The sequence below is a fragment of the Mercurialis annua genome, linkage group LG3 (genome assembly GCF_937616625.2).
Source record: "Mercurialis annua linkage group LG3, ddMerAnnu1.2, whole genome shotgun sequence".
Lineage (NCBI taxonomy): Eukaryota > Viridiplantae > Streptophyta > Magnoliopsida > Malpighiales > Euphorbiaceae > Mercurialis > Mercurialis annua.
In genome coordinates this window covers 52,369,775-52,380,892 of record NC_065572.1, presented here as the reverse complement: position 1 = coordinate 52,380,892, position 11,118 = coordinate 52,369,775, and the positions used below count along the sequence as shown (strand labels likewise).

The 11,118-nt window shown below is 30.7% G+C and overlaps 1 protein-coding gene across 3 annotated transcripts; it reads left to right on the top strand.

Moving 5' to 3' along the window:
- Positions 1-807: 807 nt before the first annotated feature.
- On the top strand, positions 808-8,090 carry LOC126674269 (uncharacterized). 3 transcript variants are annotated; one of them, XM_050368695.2, is made up of 13 exons: positions 887-978; positions 1,193-1,258; positions 1,329-1,479; positions 1,561-1,638; positions 1,710-1,825; positions 2,424-2,477; positions 3,162-3,249; positions 3,390-3,482; positions 4,293-4,333; positions 4,918-4,971; positions 5,110-5,273; positions 6,748-6,817; positions 7,826-8,090. In XM_050368695.2, exons 2-13 carry the CDS (start codon positions 1,238-1,240, stop codon positions 7,949-7,951), a joined length of 1,056 nt encoding a protein of 351 aa, XP_050224652.1. In that variant the 5' UTR covers positions 887-978; positions 1,193-1,237; the 3' UTR covers positions 7,952-8,090. The 3 variants fall into 3 exon arrangements, with proteins under 3 accessions (XP_050224651.1, XP_050224650.1, XP_050224652.1); XM_050368694.2 differs by lacking the exon at positions 1,193-1,258 and having other exon boundaries at positions 808-978; positions 7,815-8,090; XM_050368693.2 differs by lacking the exon at positions 1,193-1,258 and having other exon boundaries at positions 811-978.
- Positions 8,091-11,118: the final 3,028 nt, after the last annotated feature.

Here is an 11,118-nt window from a genome sequence, read left to right as displayed (position 1 = left end):
TCTGTCCAAAGAACACCAACACCAACATCAACTTCAAATTAACTTTGCTAACTTCCTCCATCCTGCCTCAATTGTATCTTCAAAACCCAATTCTCTCTTCAAAACCAACTTATCTTCTCTAAACACATTAATCACCACTGCAACCCTATTCTTTATGGGTTCATCATACCACCAGAAGAAATTGCATTTACTTGAATTTAATGGATTTCTTTGCATCAAATCAATTCAGTTAACGAGCCTTCAAAACGACAATTAACTGAACCCTAAGGCTACTATTATTAATAAATAAAGATTAAAAGTTAACTTATATTTAAGAAACGACAATTAAAGAACCTTTGCCCAAGATTTTTAGCAGTCCATGTTATTCTTAGTGGAACTTTCAATCTTAATCCTCTAATTTTGCAATGATAGAAACTTGGAGGACCTTCATAATTAAAATGAAGAACATGCTCGTTTTGTAAATCTTCATCGAATTTGGATGAGGAGGATGGAAAATCTGACGTTTAGTATTAAATTGTTTCTTCTCTCTTTCAATTAATCGACAAATTTATTTAAAAATATATATTATGGTTTGAATTTGGGAAATCGTTTCGAGGGAGGGTAGCTGGCAAGAGTAAATGCCTCATAAATTAATTGCAACGGCTATTTTAATGCCACATTAGCCATGTTAACGATTTAACATGCTTCCGTTGGACAATGTCCATTTTTGTAACATTAGGGCCATTTTTGAGACTAAATAAACATTAGTGGCATAGGTGAGACACATACAAAATATCAAGATCATTTTTGCACCTTTTCCCTAAACATTTTTGTATAGCTCTAACAATTATTATGCCCAGAACCGCAAACCAAAGGCTGCACAGTGAATACATGAGAAGTAGAATGAAGACTATAGCGCTGGTAGTTATGGGGTGCGGAGGGGTTGGCCGTCAACTCATCCACCACATTCTTTCTTGCCGATCTCTTCACGCCGACCAGGTTTTTTTTTCTCTTTATTTGGTTTTTTTTCTCTTCTGTTTGATGCAAATGTTGCAAATTCTGAATATGGAAGAACGTAATTGAGTCAATTTCCATATATAAAAATGTCTTAATACAGCTATTTGAAGGAAATGAAATCCTCACACAACTGAAATCCTTCGTGGAAATCACATTCCTAACAACCCTACATGATTTATTGTTGTTGATTCTGTAGCCACCACACATAGAATTTGGTTTTTGCTTCTTGTTTTGAGGCGAAATGACCAAGCTACATAGAGAGGTAGGGGCAATGAAATGCTCGCGCTAATGCGGTATTCGACTGTTACATTCCCTGTATTTTTTTATGGCAGGGAGTTCACTTGCGTGTGGTGGGAGTATGTGACAGTGAATGTTTAGTTGTTGCCTCAGACGTACTCACCAGGGAATTAAATGATCAATTCTTATCCAGAGTTTGCCACCTCAAGTCAAATGGCTCTTCTCTTTCTACACTTGCTGATTCTGGTGAGTCCATTACGGCTCAATGTTCAGTCGTTTCTATTTTGATTTACTACTTATGGTTTTCTGTTGTGTGTTTCTGCACAGATGAATGTCTAGTATATTCAAATCCAGAGTCAACAAGAAAAGCTATAGATGTTGCTGCTCTTCTCGGCAAATCAACAGGTCTCTGCTGTTTTTAAGCTCTTCTCTTCAGCTTTTTCAGCTGTCCTTATGTTGTTTCTGTCATGTCACAGGTTTGGCTTTTATAGATTGCTCTGCAAGTGCTCATACAATTCATGTGCTTAATCGAGTTGTCGAGTTAGGATGTTGCTGCGTCCTCGCAAATAAGAAGCCTCTTACTTCTGCACTAGTAATTACTCTCTTTATCGTTCTTGACTTGGCGATAGAAAAGTCGGCCTCAATGCCATTTTAATGTTGATTTTTTGTTTCAGTAGGAAAACATAGGAGGTATTATGAGAGGGAAACAATTGTATCTGTTGTAGATTGGGACTGTAAGCTCCTGCTACTGATTCATTTTTGGAATATGAAACGTTCCCCGGAACTATTTAATTTTTCTTTTTTTCCTTGGTAACCATTTCTTATGGTATTGGGTTTACTGAGATTGCACCTCTTTTGGCTCCTATTATTTTATCTTTTTATCTTTGAGAAATAAGTGTTTAGAAACCTTAGCTATGAGGAACTGATTTCTATAACTAAGTAGATAATTGGATAATTGAGGAAAAGTAAAGAGGGATGATTCGACAATGATATGATTCTCTTCCAACCAATAGTTTAATTCTTCTTCTCTTTTATTGTTTGGATACCTAGAGACAGGAAAGCTTTTAAATTCCTACCTTCACTTTAATCTTCCTCGACTCTCTGTCTTCCTATTAGTTTGCCAGTGGCTCCCTTTTTTCCTTCTCATTTTCTGCTCAATTCATTAACTACCTCTACTTTTTTTCTTGCAGGAAGACTATGACAAATTGTTCTCCTATCCTCGCCGGATTAGGCACGAGTCAACAGTAAGTGATGTTTTCTATTGATTTATCTAATTAACCTTTTTAAGATGGACTCATAAATACGGATGGAGTGGTAAAAGAATGTACGGATGTACAAAAGAAAAATTTAAGCTGAACTTTTATTTATGTTATCATTGTATGAAAATTAGTTGTCAGTTTCACTAAAATTTGTTTCTGGAACTCTCATATCGGGCGATACTCTTGCACCTTTTGTATTTTCATGTTCTGTACTTTCAACAACTTAAATTAAATTTGTCTTGTATCAGTTTTTATATCTGTTGCAGCAGACTTCTTCAGATTCATCTTCAATTTAAACTTCACTGAAAAGTATTTGGAGCTTCATTTTGTAGGTAGGGGATACTGTGTGATTATAAAATCATTTGCTTGGCTAAAGTTCCATATAATTATCATACCCAAATTTGTATTCTAGTGTTCCTATCTAGAAAAATTACTCTAAATCTCTTTATTATTATGCCACAGATTTTGCATTGATTCTGTTACGTCTGATTAATATGCTAGTTTTTTATACACTATGAATGATACTTTTAGGCATCGTTCTAGGTCGTATTAAATATTATTCTCTGGTTACTCATTCAAGTTTGTTTGCATTGCTAAAATGTCTTTTGATGTTTCTCAGCAACTAAGAAAAATAAATGCGTTAATAATTTATATTGGTTTTCCTGATAGGTCGGTGCTGGCCTTCCTGTTATAGCATCCTTAAATCGCATACTTTCATCAGGAGATCCTGTTCGCCAAATAATTGGAAGTTTGAGTGGTAAGAATTTCTCATGGTTTTGATTCTTTACTCAAATTCTTTGATTATATATTTTGGTTGGGTTTTTTGCAGTTCTGTATGATGATCATAATATGTGTTTTATTATTTCTCCATTTGCTTTCTGTAAATGCTTTTAACAGGTACACTGGGATATGTAATGAGTGAGGTTGAAGATGGAAAGCCTCTGAGTGAAGTTGTTAAGTCTGCTAAAAGTCTGGGCTTCACTGAACCAGGTTTTGTGTACAAATTTGATTTTTCTTTTTACTCATAGTGGATCTTGTGGTGTCTTCTAAGTGCGCATATCAGCATAATAATTTGCATTTGTAATTTATATTTGTGGAATTTATGAACTGATATGTTATTGGAGTTTATTTTCCAATTACATGTGCATATCCTGGTCACTCTTTTTAGTAGTGAAGTGTTGCCTTAATTATTGAGCATGTTGAAGAATAATGTCTACAGGTAGGATTCAAATGCTTCTGTGGATGTATTTATGCTTACTATTTGTTGATATTTTTTTAAGTATGATCAATTTCTTGAAGACCTATTCATGCAATGCATTTTGCATCTAGCTAAAGAACCTGTATAGCAGATGATTATCATTGTTATGTTAGTGCCACAACACTCCCCATTCTGTTGCATATGGCTGTAATTTCTTTGACATTTGTCTCGGGATGCTTATGGTATTCTAGGGACTGGTATGTGACTTTATAGACTTCGTATCTTTAAGTTCTTTGTGCAGACTAACAGTTAGGGGTTTGAAATAAGGTTGTCTATCAGAAAGGTCATGCAAACAGACACATTATTTTGTTCGCTTAGAGGATCAAATTTGCTTGAATCTCTGACACTCCTCAGAAATCCGCATGGCCTCTTATGTCTTTTACTGTTCCTTTTATCTGGTAAATATAAACTAAATCTGTGACGTTCTTTGCTTGGTTATTAGACGATTATCTTCGGTGTGTTTTATTAGGACTCTTCTTCCTGTATTTTACATGTACCGTATTCGTATCATATGGTTTTTGAAGTTAATATCTTTCATGCAGATCCTCGCGATGACCTTAGCGGGATGGATGTTGCAAGGAAGGTTTGGATGTATAACTGCCTAATATTGATGATTAAGTTTCTAGGCTTCTTATTTTTATGCAAACAAATCTTTACTGTTTATCAGCTGTATACTTGATCTCATAGCCACATATTATGATATTATACTTTAACAATATCTACATCATAATCTGTATGCTTGACCTAGTATTTGATTAGTTTGCTAATTCGATATTCATTATAAATTTATCGTAGTTGCAGTTATCATTCTTGATCTAAAGATAAAGCTTATAAAGTAATAGTGTTTTGTTTGAATGGTGAAATACTTGATCTTTAAATAATTATCTGGTCCTAACACAATCTTTTATATTACAGTCACTAAATATACTATGCTTATATCTTCTGTAGTTGTAGTTATCATTCTTGATCTAAAAATAAAGCTTATAAAATTATAATGTTTTGTTAGAATGGTGACATACTTGATCTTTTAAGAAATACCTGGTCATAACACATTTTTTTTATATAACAATCACTATATATACGATGCTTAGTGATGAGAATTTAGATTCATATTTTCCAGATCACAATAGATTTTAACATTGAGTAATTCTTTTGCATTGTACACAGGCTTTGATTCTTGCTCGACTTCTTGGAAGACGAATAAACTTGGATAGCATTAAAGTCAGTTCCAACTCTTTTTATCTAGTGAAATCATAATTAACAATTATGTTTATGCTTAGTTGAACATTAAACCATTAATCCCCACTACATTTGTGTATCCCTGGGCACTCATTCAACTCCGGGTTTTCCTATTTGTAGATTGAGAGCTTATATCCTGATGAAATGAGACCTGATGTTATGTCTGTTGAAGAGTTTTTGAGCAGTGGTGTTGTATTACTTGATGATGGCATCCAAGAAAGAGTTAGAAAGGCATCATTGAAGGGGCACGTTCTCCGCTATGTTTGCATGATTGAAGGCTCAAGGTATTATATCTTACTCTTTTTTGTTGGTTAATGTATTTAATGATAAAGAGCAAGATAATAGGTGGCTGCAGGGTTTAACTAAAAACCTTAAATTTTGATTAGGCATGAAATAAATCATGTTGTGCATGGTTTTTATTGGATGCTTTAGGCGGCCCGGGTACTATGATATTTAATCGGTGTGTTCGCGATGCATTTGTTGGTATCTCTGTTACAGCTCAAAATACACCCTAGACCCCTAGACCACCAAAATTATTCTTGATTTAGAAGAGATTTTCATGTGGGAAGAGAGACAATATCCTAAATCGCTTTTCCTTTGTTTTTCTCAATGTCCTTCCTATTTAGTTGTTACAAATAACCTTAAGATGTTACTTAGTTTTACTTAATACTCCCTACGTCGTCCTTTAAAGATAGAAAAAAGTTTCACTTTTATAAGAATTAAGAAATTAATTAATTATAGTTAATCAATTAAAATATTTCTAAAATATCTTATAATTTTTTAAAGTGAATTATTATGGATTAATAATTTAAAAAATCAAAGCCATTATTTTAATGCTAATATGATGAGTATTTTGATAATTATGTCTTTAACTAACATTAGAAGTAGCTATTTTTCTATCTTTATAGGACACTAAAAGTAGCAATTTTTCTATCTTTTAGGACAACGGCAGTATTATTCTTCATTTATTGCAAGTGGGTTTTGAGGGTTGGGATTTAGCCTATTCTATATGAACATTACTTTCATATGATTTAAAAAAATGGAAGTCAAGAAAAGGGTTCTCTCTAGCAAGCCCTTAAAAAGAGATTGAAAGGTTCACTCTAAGGAGCCCGTAAAAATCTTGAAATTATATTGAATCACCCCAGAAGTAGGTTCTAAACCCATGGCTGAAACACATTTCTGTTAATTTGATGTAGAGATCTAGGCGACATGAATTAGTTTATTTGATATTTGTTAAATTGAAAGCATTGTATGCATATAGCAGACTTCATCCTTATTATTCACGGGCTTATGCTCCAATATTGTCAATACTAGGGTATGATTTGGTTCTAAAATAACCAGCAACTTGCATCACAAACAAAAATGTGATAACATGATTAAACTGAACATGCGGCCCTCATCCACTATTACAAATGCAGAATTATTCTTGTTCTTCTTCTTCTTCAGATAAGTCGCTTCAGAGTTTTAAGTTTTTTTTTTTTAACTTCTCATATGTTGCATTAAAACTATTTGATCCATTGGTTTTCATTCTTTAAATCGCTCGCATCACCGAATGAAATTTATTGTCCAAGTTTGTTATACTAACTTATCAAAACTATTTCTTCCTATTGTGAATGCAACATAATACTGGACTGCTCTTAGAAAATTGTTTAGTAATTATTCATTATACTTCAAGGGATTCTCATTGCTGGTTGTAACTATAATTCTTTTTTTTTTGTTAAACATATATTTGATGTTTTTGGTTTGATTTATTGGTAGATGTGAGGTTGGCATACAAGAACTGCCTAAGAATTCCGCTTTGGGGAGGCTGAGAGGAAGTGACAATGTGGTAAGCGTTCTTTTCCGTTCTAGCCTTGACACTTGTTCCTTTTGGCGTAGTAACATTAAATCTTATATTCATACAATATTTATCCAATACTGTGTTTATCAGGTCAGGTCTAATGTTTTCAGTTAGATTTCCGCTTTTGCAACTAACTATTTCCCTGTAAAATAGAGGTTGTACGATTAGGGCTTTCGGTACACTCAATGATTCGTGCATGTTGGTCATATATAGGTTGTGTCTGCTTACTTCCATGATACGATTAGTTTAAGCACGAACACATCACGATTAATAATTGTGTATGTAAATCCAAAACATGCCATGCTTACGGGTTACACAACAGGATATCTTTCAACACGCTTAAGTAGAACGGTTATTTGATGAAACTGTTTAACATGAGATTTTTTAATATAATACAAATAAACTAATTAACACCTATTAAAGTAGTTAATATAATAACCATATATAATACAAAAGACATAAATATTGTTAATGATTTAACAAAGTTCTAAGACTTAAAATTAAATAACATTTAATTGAAAGTGATTAAACGTGTTTAAACGGGTTAGACGTGTTTTATCCGTTCGGATAGAACATTAATCATGTCATAAACGGGTTGGCTCGTTTACGATACAAACCTGTTTATGTAAATCCAAAACTGCTTAATTCGTATTGTGTCGTGTCTAAAGTTTCCAAATGTAGCCCTTGGTTTGTTAATTTGATAGCCTACAAATTGTGCTGCCTTGTATATTAAAGATCAGAAAATTAGGTGTCTGGATGGCCTGCAAAATGTGTTTACTTCTATTCCCACTCTTCGGTGATGAGCTTAGGCTGTCTCATGTATAACTAAATTATCTTTTTATAATTTCATGTCAAAATTTAGATAATGAAGTTATACAAATATTCATGTCGCCCTCATGTTTTAGTATTGAAAATTCTAATTTTCCCCCTCATCTTTCCCTATTATCATGATCATACATTATGGTGTTCCATGTAAAACATGAAGTGTTACTGCAGTTGGAGATATACAGCCGGTGCTATAGCGAACAACCATTGGTGATTCAAGGTGCTGGAGCTGGCAATGATACCACAGCAGCTGGCGTGCTTGCTGATATTCTGGATATTCAAGACGTATTCCCCTGAAGTAAGTGAGTTATTCGTTTCTAAGCTCTACTAGAGATAACAAGCAGCATAGAGGAGATTCAATTTCTAAGATATGTTTTAATGAAGAAAAAGCAATGCAGTTGCCACAGTTTTTTTTGCTAATGCATGCATTTGGTAATACCGTTTAAATTTAAAATTATGCATGCCTGTGTTACAAATGTTATTTGAATTAAACTTGTAGTTTAGATGTGAAACAGAAATGAAAGAGATTCTGAAAATGTGGCGGCTCAATTACTTCCCTAGGCTTTATCTTTGTGTCCACTTCAGTATATAATGGCAGACATTTCGATCACTGCCTCTATGTTGAAACGGCCACGCTGAAATGAAAAATAGTGAAAGGATATTTCTTATAATAATAGATTATAAATATAAAGTTTTGAAGTTTTGGATGCCTTTTTATAAAGGCTGAATACATAGTTTGAACTCTGAACTTGTACCCTTTTACCCATCTAACCTTAAACTTAAGGTCTCACCTATCGAATCTCTGAACTTGTTAAATAATCTGATTTAACCCCCGAACTTGATAAATTCGATTTAAGCCTTCATCAATGACAATCAATTATGTTTATTGGTTATCTTGTGAAATTGTGTTATTTAAGATGATCATATTCGAGGAATGTAGGACAAGAGATACTTGTTTTGCGATGGACAACACAAATTAGTAGGAAAATTTGACTAATTCAAGCACATTTAAGTTGTTCCAATAAAGTTTGTAATTAGTTGAGTGATTTTCTGATTCATTGTTGCGATTTGATAGGTGAAATTTATGCATTTTGCTTCATATTTATTAGGTAAAAAAACATCTATACATAAAATTCAATACGTTTATATTATGTAATTGAAGTGAATAAATAGGAGTTAGGTTTTAAGTTCTATTCTATTCTAATCAACATTCTATTAGTTGAGTTTGTGTTGTTAAATTTTTATCAGAGATAGCTGTTAAAATTCTTAAGTAAATATGTTCCTTAGAGTGAAATATCATACTACTATATTTAATAAAATTCAAGAAAATAATGTGATTAATGCATCTATACCATACAAAATTATAGCTCCAACAGAATGAAGAATTGAAGTTGATGATAGATTAAAGATTTATTATGCTTGAATTAAGGATGAAAAAGTGTAGAATTTGCTGATTTATTAATGCAATTTAATAGGTCAAATTTGTTTGGTATTCTGTTACTTTCATTAAGATCCAAAAAGTCTATAAACAAGGATCATTATATTATGAGAAAATTACATCATTTACCAAAAAAAAATGACTTTTTCATTTATAAAAATTCTAAAAATATTTACAAAAGTACCAAAAAATAAAAAATAGTTACAAACATACAGTGTATATTATGGGTATAATGTCAGTATACTAATTATACCAACATTATGCATAATGAGATTTTATTAATATTAAATAAAAATTTACCAAAATTACATCAAATCGTATACTAAAAAATTAAATTAATAATATATCAAAATTATACCAACAATAAATCAAGAATATACACATCAAAATATACTGAAATTTTATTATTACACCGCATTGTATACTAAAAATTAAACTAACAATCTACTAAAATTATACCAACAATATACAAATTCTCTAGTTCATTACCAACTATAGTGAAAAATACATATAAAAAAAATTATACATGTTATCAACTAGAAAATATATATAAAATTTTATAATCGATATACTGAAAATATACTGAAATTATACCAATAATAAACAAAATACTATTTTTAAATTCTCTGATTTATAGTTTCAATATTCCAAAAATTTACCAAAATTATACCGACATTATACACATTGTACTTTTGTAAATAATTTTCATTTTTTGGTAGTTTTGTAATTAATTTTAAATCAGTCGATATTTTTATAAATAAAAAAAGTTTACAGGTACTTTTATAAATATTTTTAAAATTTTAGGTACTTTTGTCATCGTCCCTTATATTATTGTCAGGTAATCAGTGGCGGATACATAATTTTCTTTTAGGGGGGTCCAAATTAAAATTAAAAATATAAAATACATTTTAAATAAAAATTAATAGCTAATAATATTTTAATAACAATTAATAAATGAATATAAATATATCAGAATATTTATTTGGATCTTTTATTTTCTAAAATTGTTGTATGATAATCTCATTAAAATCATATCCTTTTGGTTGTCGATAATTTGAACCTTTTAAAAATGATAATTTTAGTCAATTTAATATTTTTAACTTTTAATTACTGTCAATTATCTAATTTGCATTCGTCCATTCCATAAAAACTAGTAATTTTTGAAATTTTCTTTTAATTATAACTAAATCTAATCTTGATTGATATATTTTCAAAATTTACATTGAATCGAGCGCCACTCATAATGATGTGGCTCTTTTATTTGATTAAGTTTTGATATTATATGATTTAATATAAACTAAATTATGATTAAATTATTTTTTAACATTATTGTTAACTACAATTCCACTAACCATAAAATAACAACCCATATTTTTGAAATCAACTTTACAACTCTGCTCCATGGCTATAATTTATTGGCAAAAAAGATTACTTATTTTTACTAGATAATTTAATTTCTTTTAACTGTCAGGGCTCAGTGAACCTCTTGAACTCTATGTAAATCCGTCACTCCAGGTAAGGCTGGGAAAAAAATCGGTCAAACTGATTAACCGAACCAAAACCTAAAAATCAAATCGAAAAATGTGATTAACCGGTTCAAGAATTTAGATTTATGTTTAGATTTTTAATTTTTATGGTTAATGATTTAGGTTTAGGTTTTATAATTTAAAAACCGCGGTTAACCGGTTAACCGATTTATAAAGAATAATTTTTTTTAATATATATACACATCCATATATTTTTTAATGCTTAAAATAACATACATTTTATAATCTATACACATAAAAATTCTAAACATAAAAATACATTTAAAAGATATTTTATAGTATATTTTTATTTTTATATATTTGGGGGAGTTGAATTTGATTGCTATAATTGTAGTTTTAAATATTTATATTGGTTTAACTATTCATATTCATAAAAATAGTTTAATTTGTATTTTTTTAATATAATTTGAATTTCTATAGTTTTTTTTATTTGTTAGAAAATTTAAATTGAATGGAAATTTAAATTTTATTATTATCTA

Bases quoted from the DNA above. Each gene is read 5' to 3' on its own strand.
- LOC126674269 (XM_050368693.2), top strand. From the start codon at position 832: ATGCCCAGAACCGCAAACCAAAGGCTGCACAGTGAATACATGAGAAGT. The intron at 3,483-4,292 runs GTTTTGTGTACA...TCTTTCATGCAG, and splicing joins TCTGGGCTTCACTGAACCAG to ATCCTCGCGATGACCTTAGC. The intron at 5,274-6,747 runs GTATTATATCTT...ATTTATTGGTAG, and splicing joins TGCATGATTGAAGGCTCAAG to ATGTGAGGTTGGCATACAAG.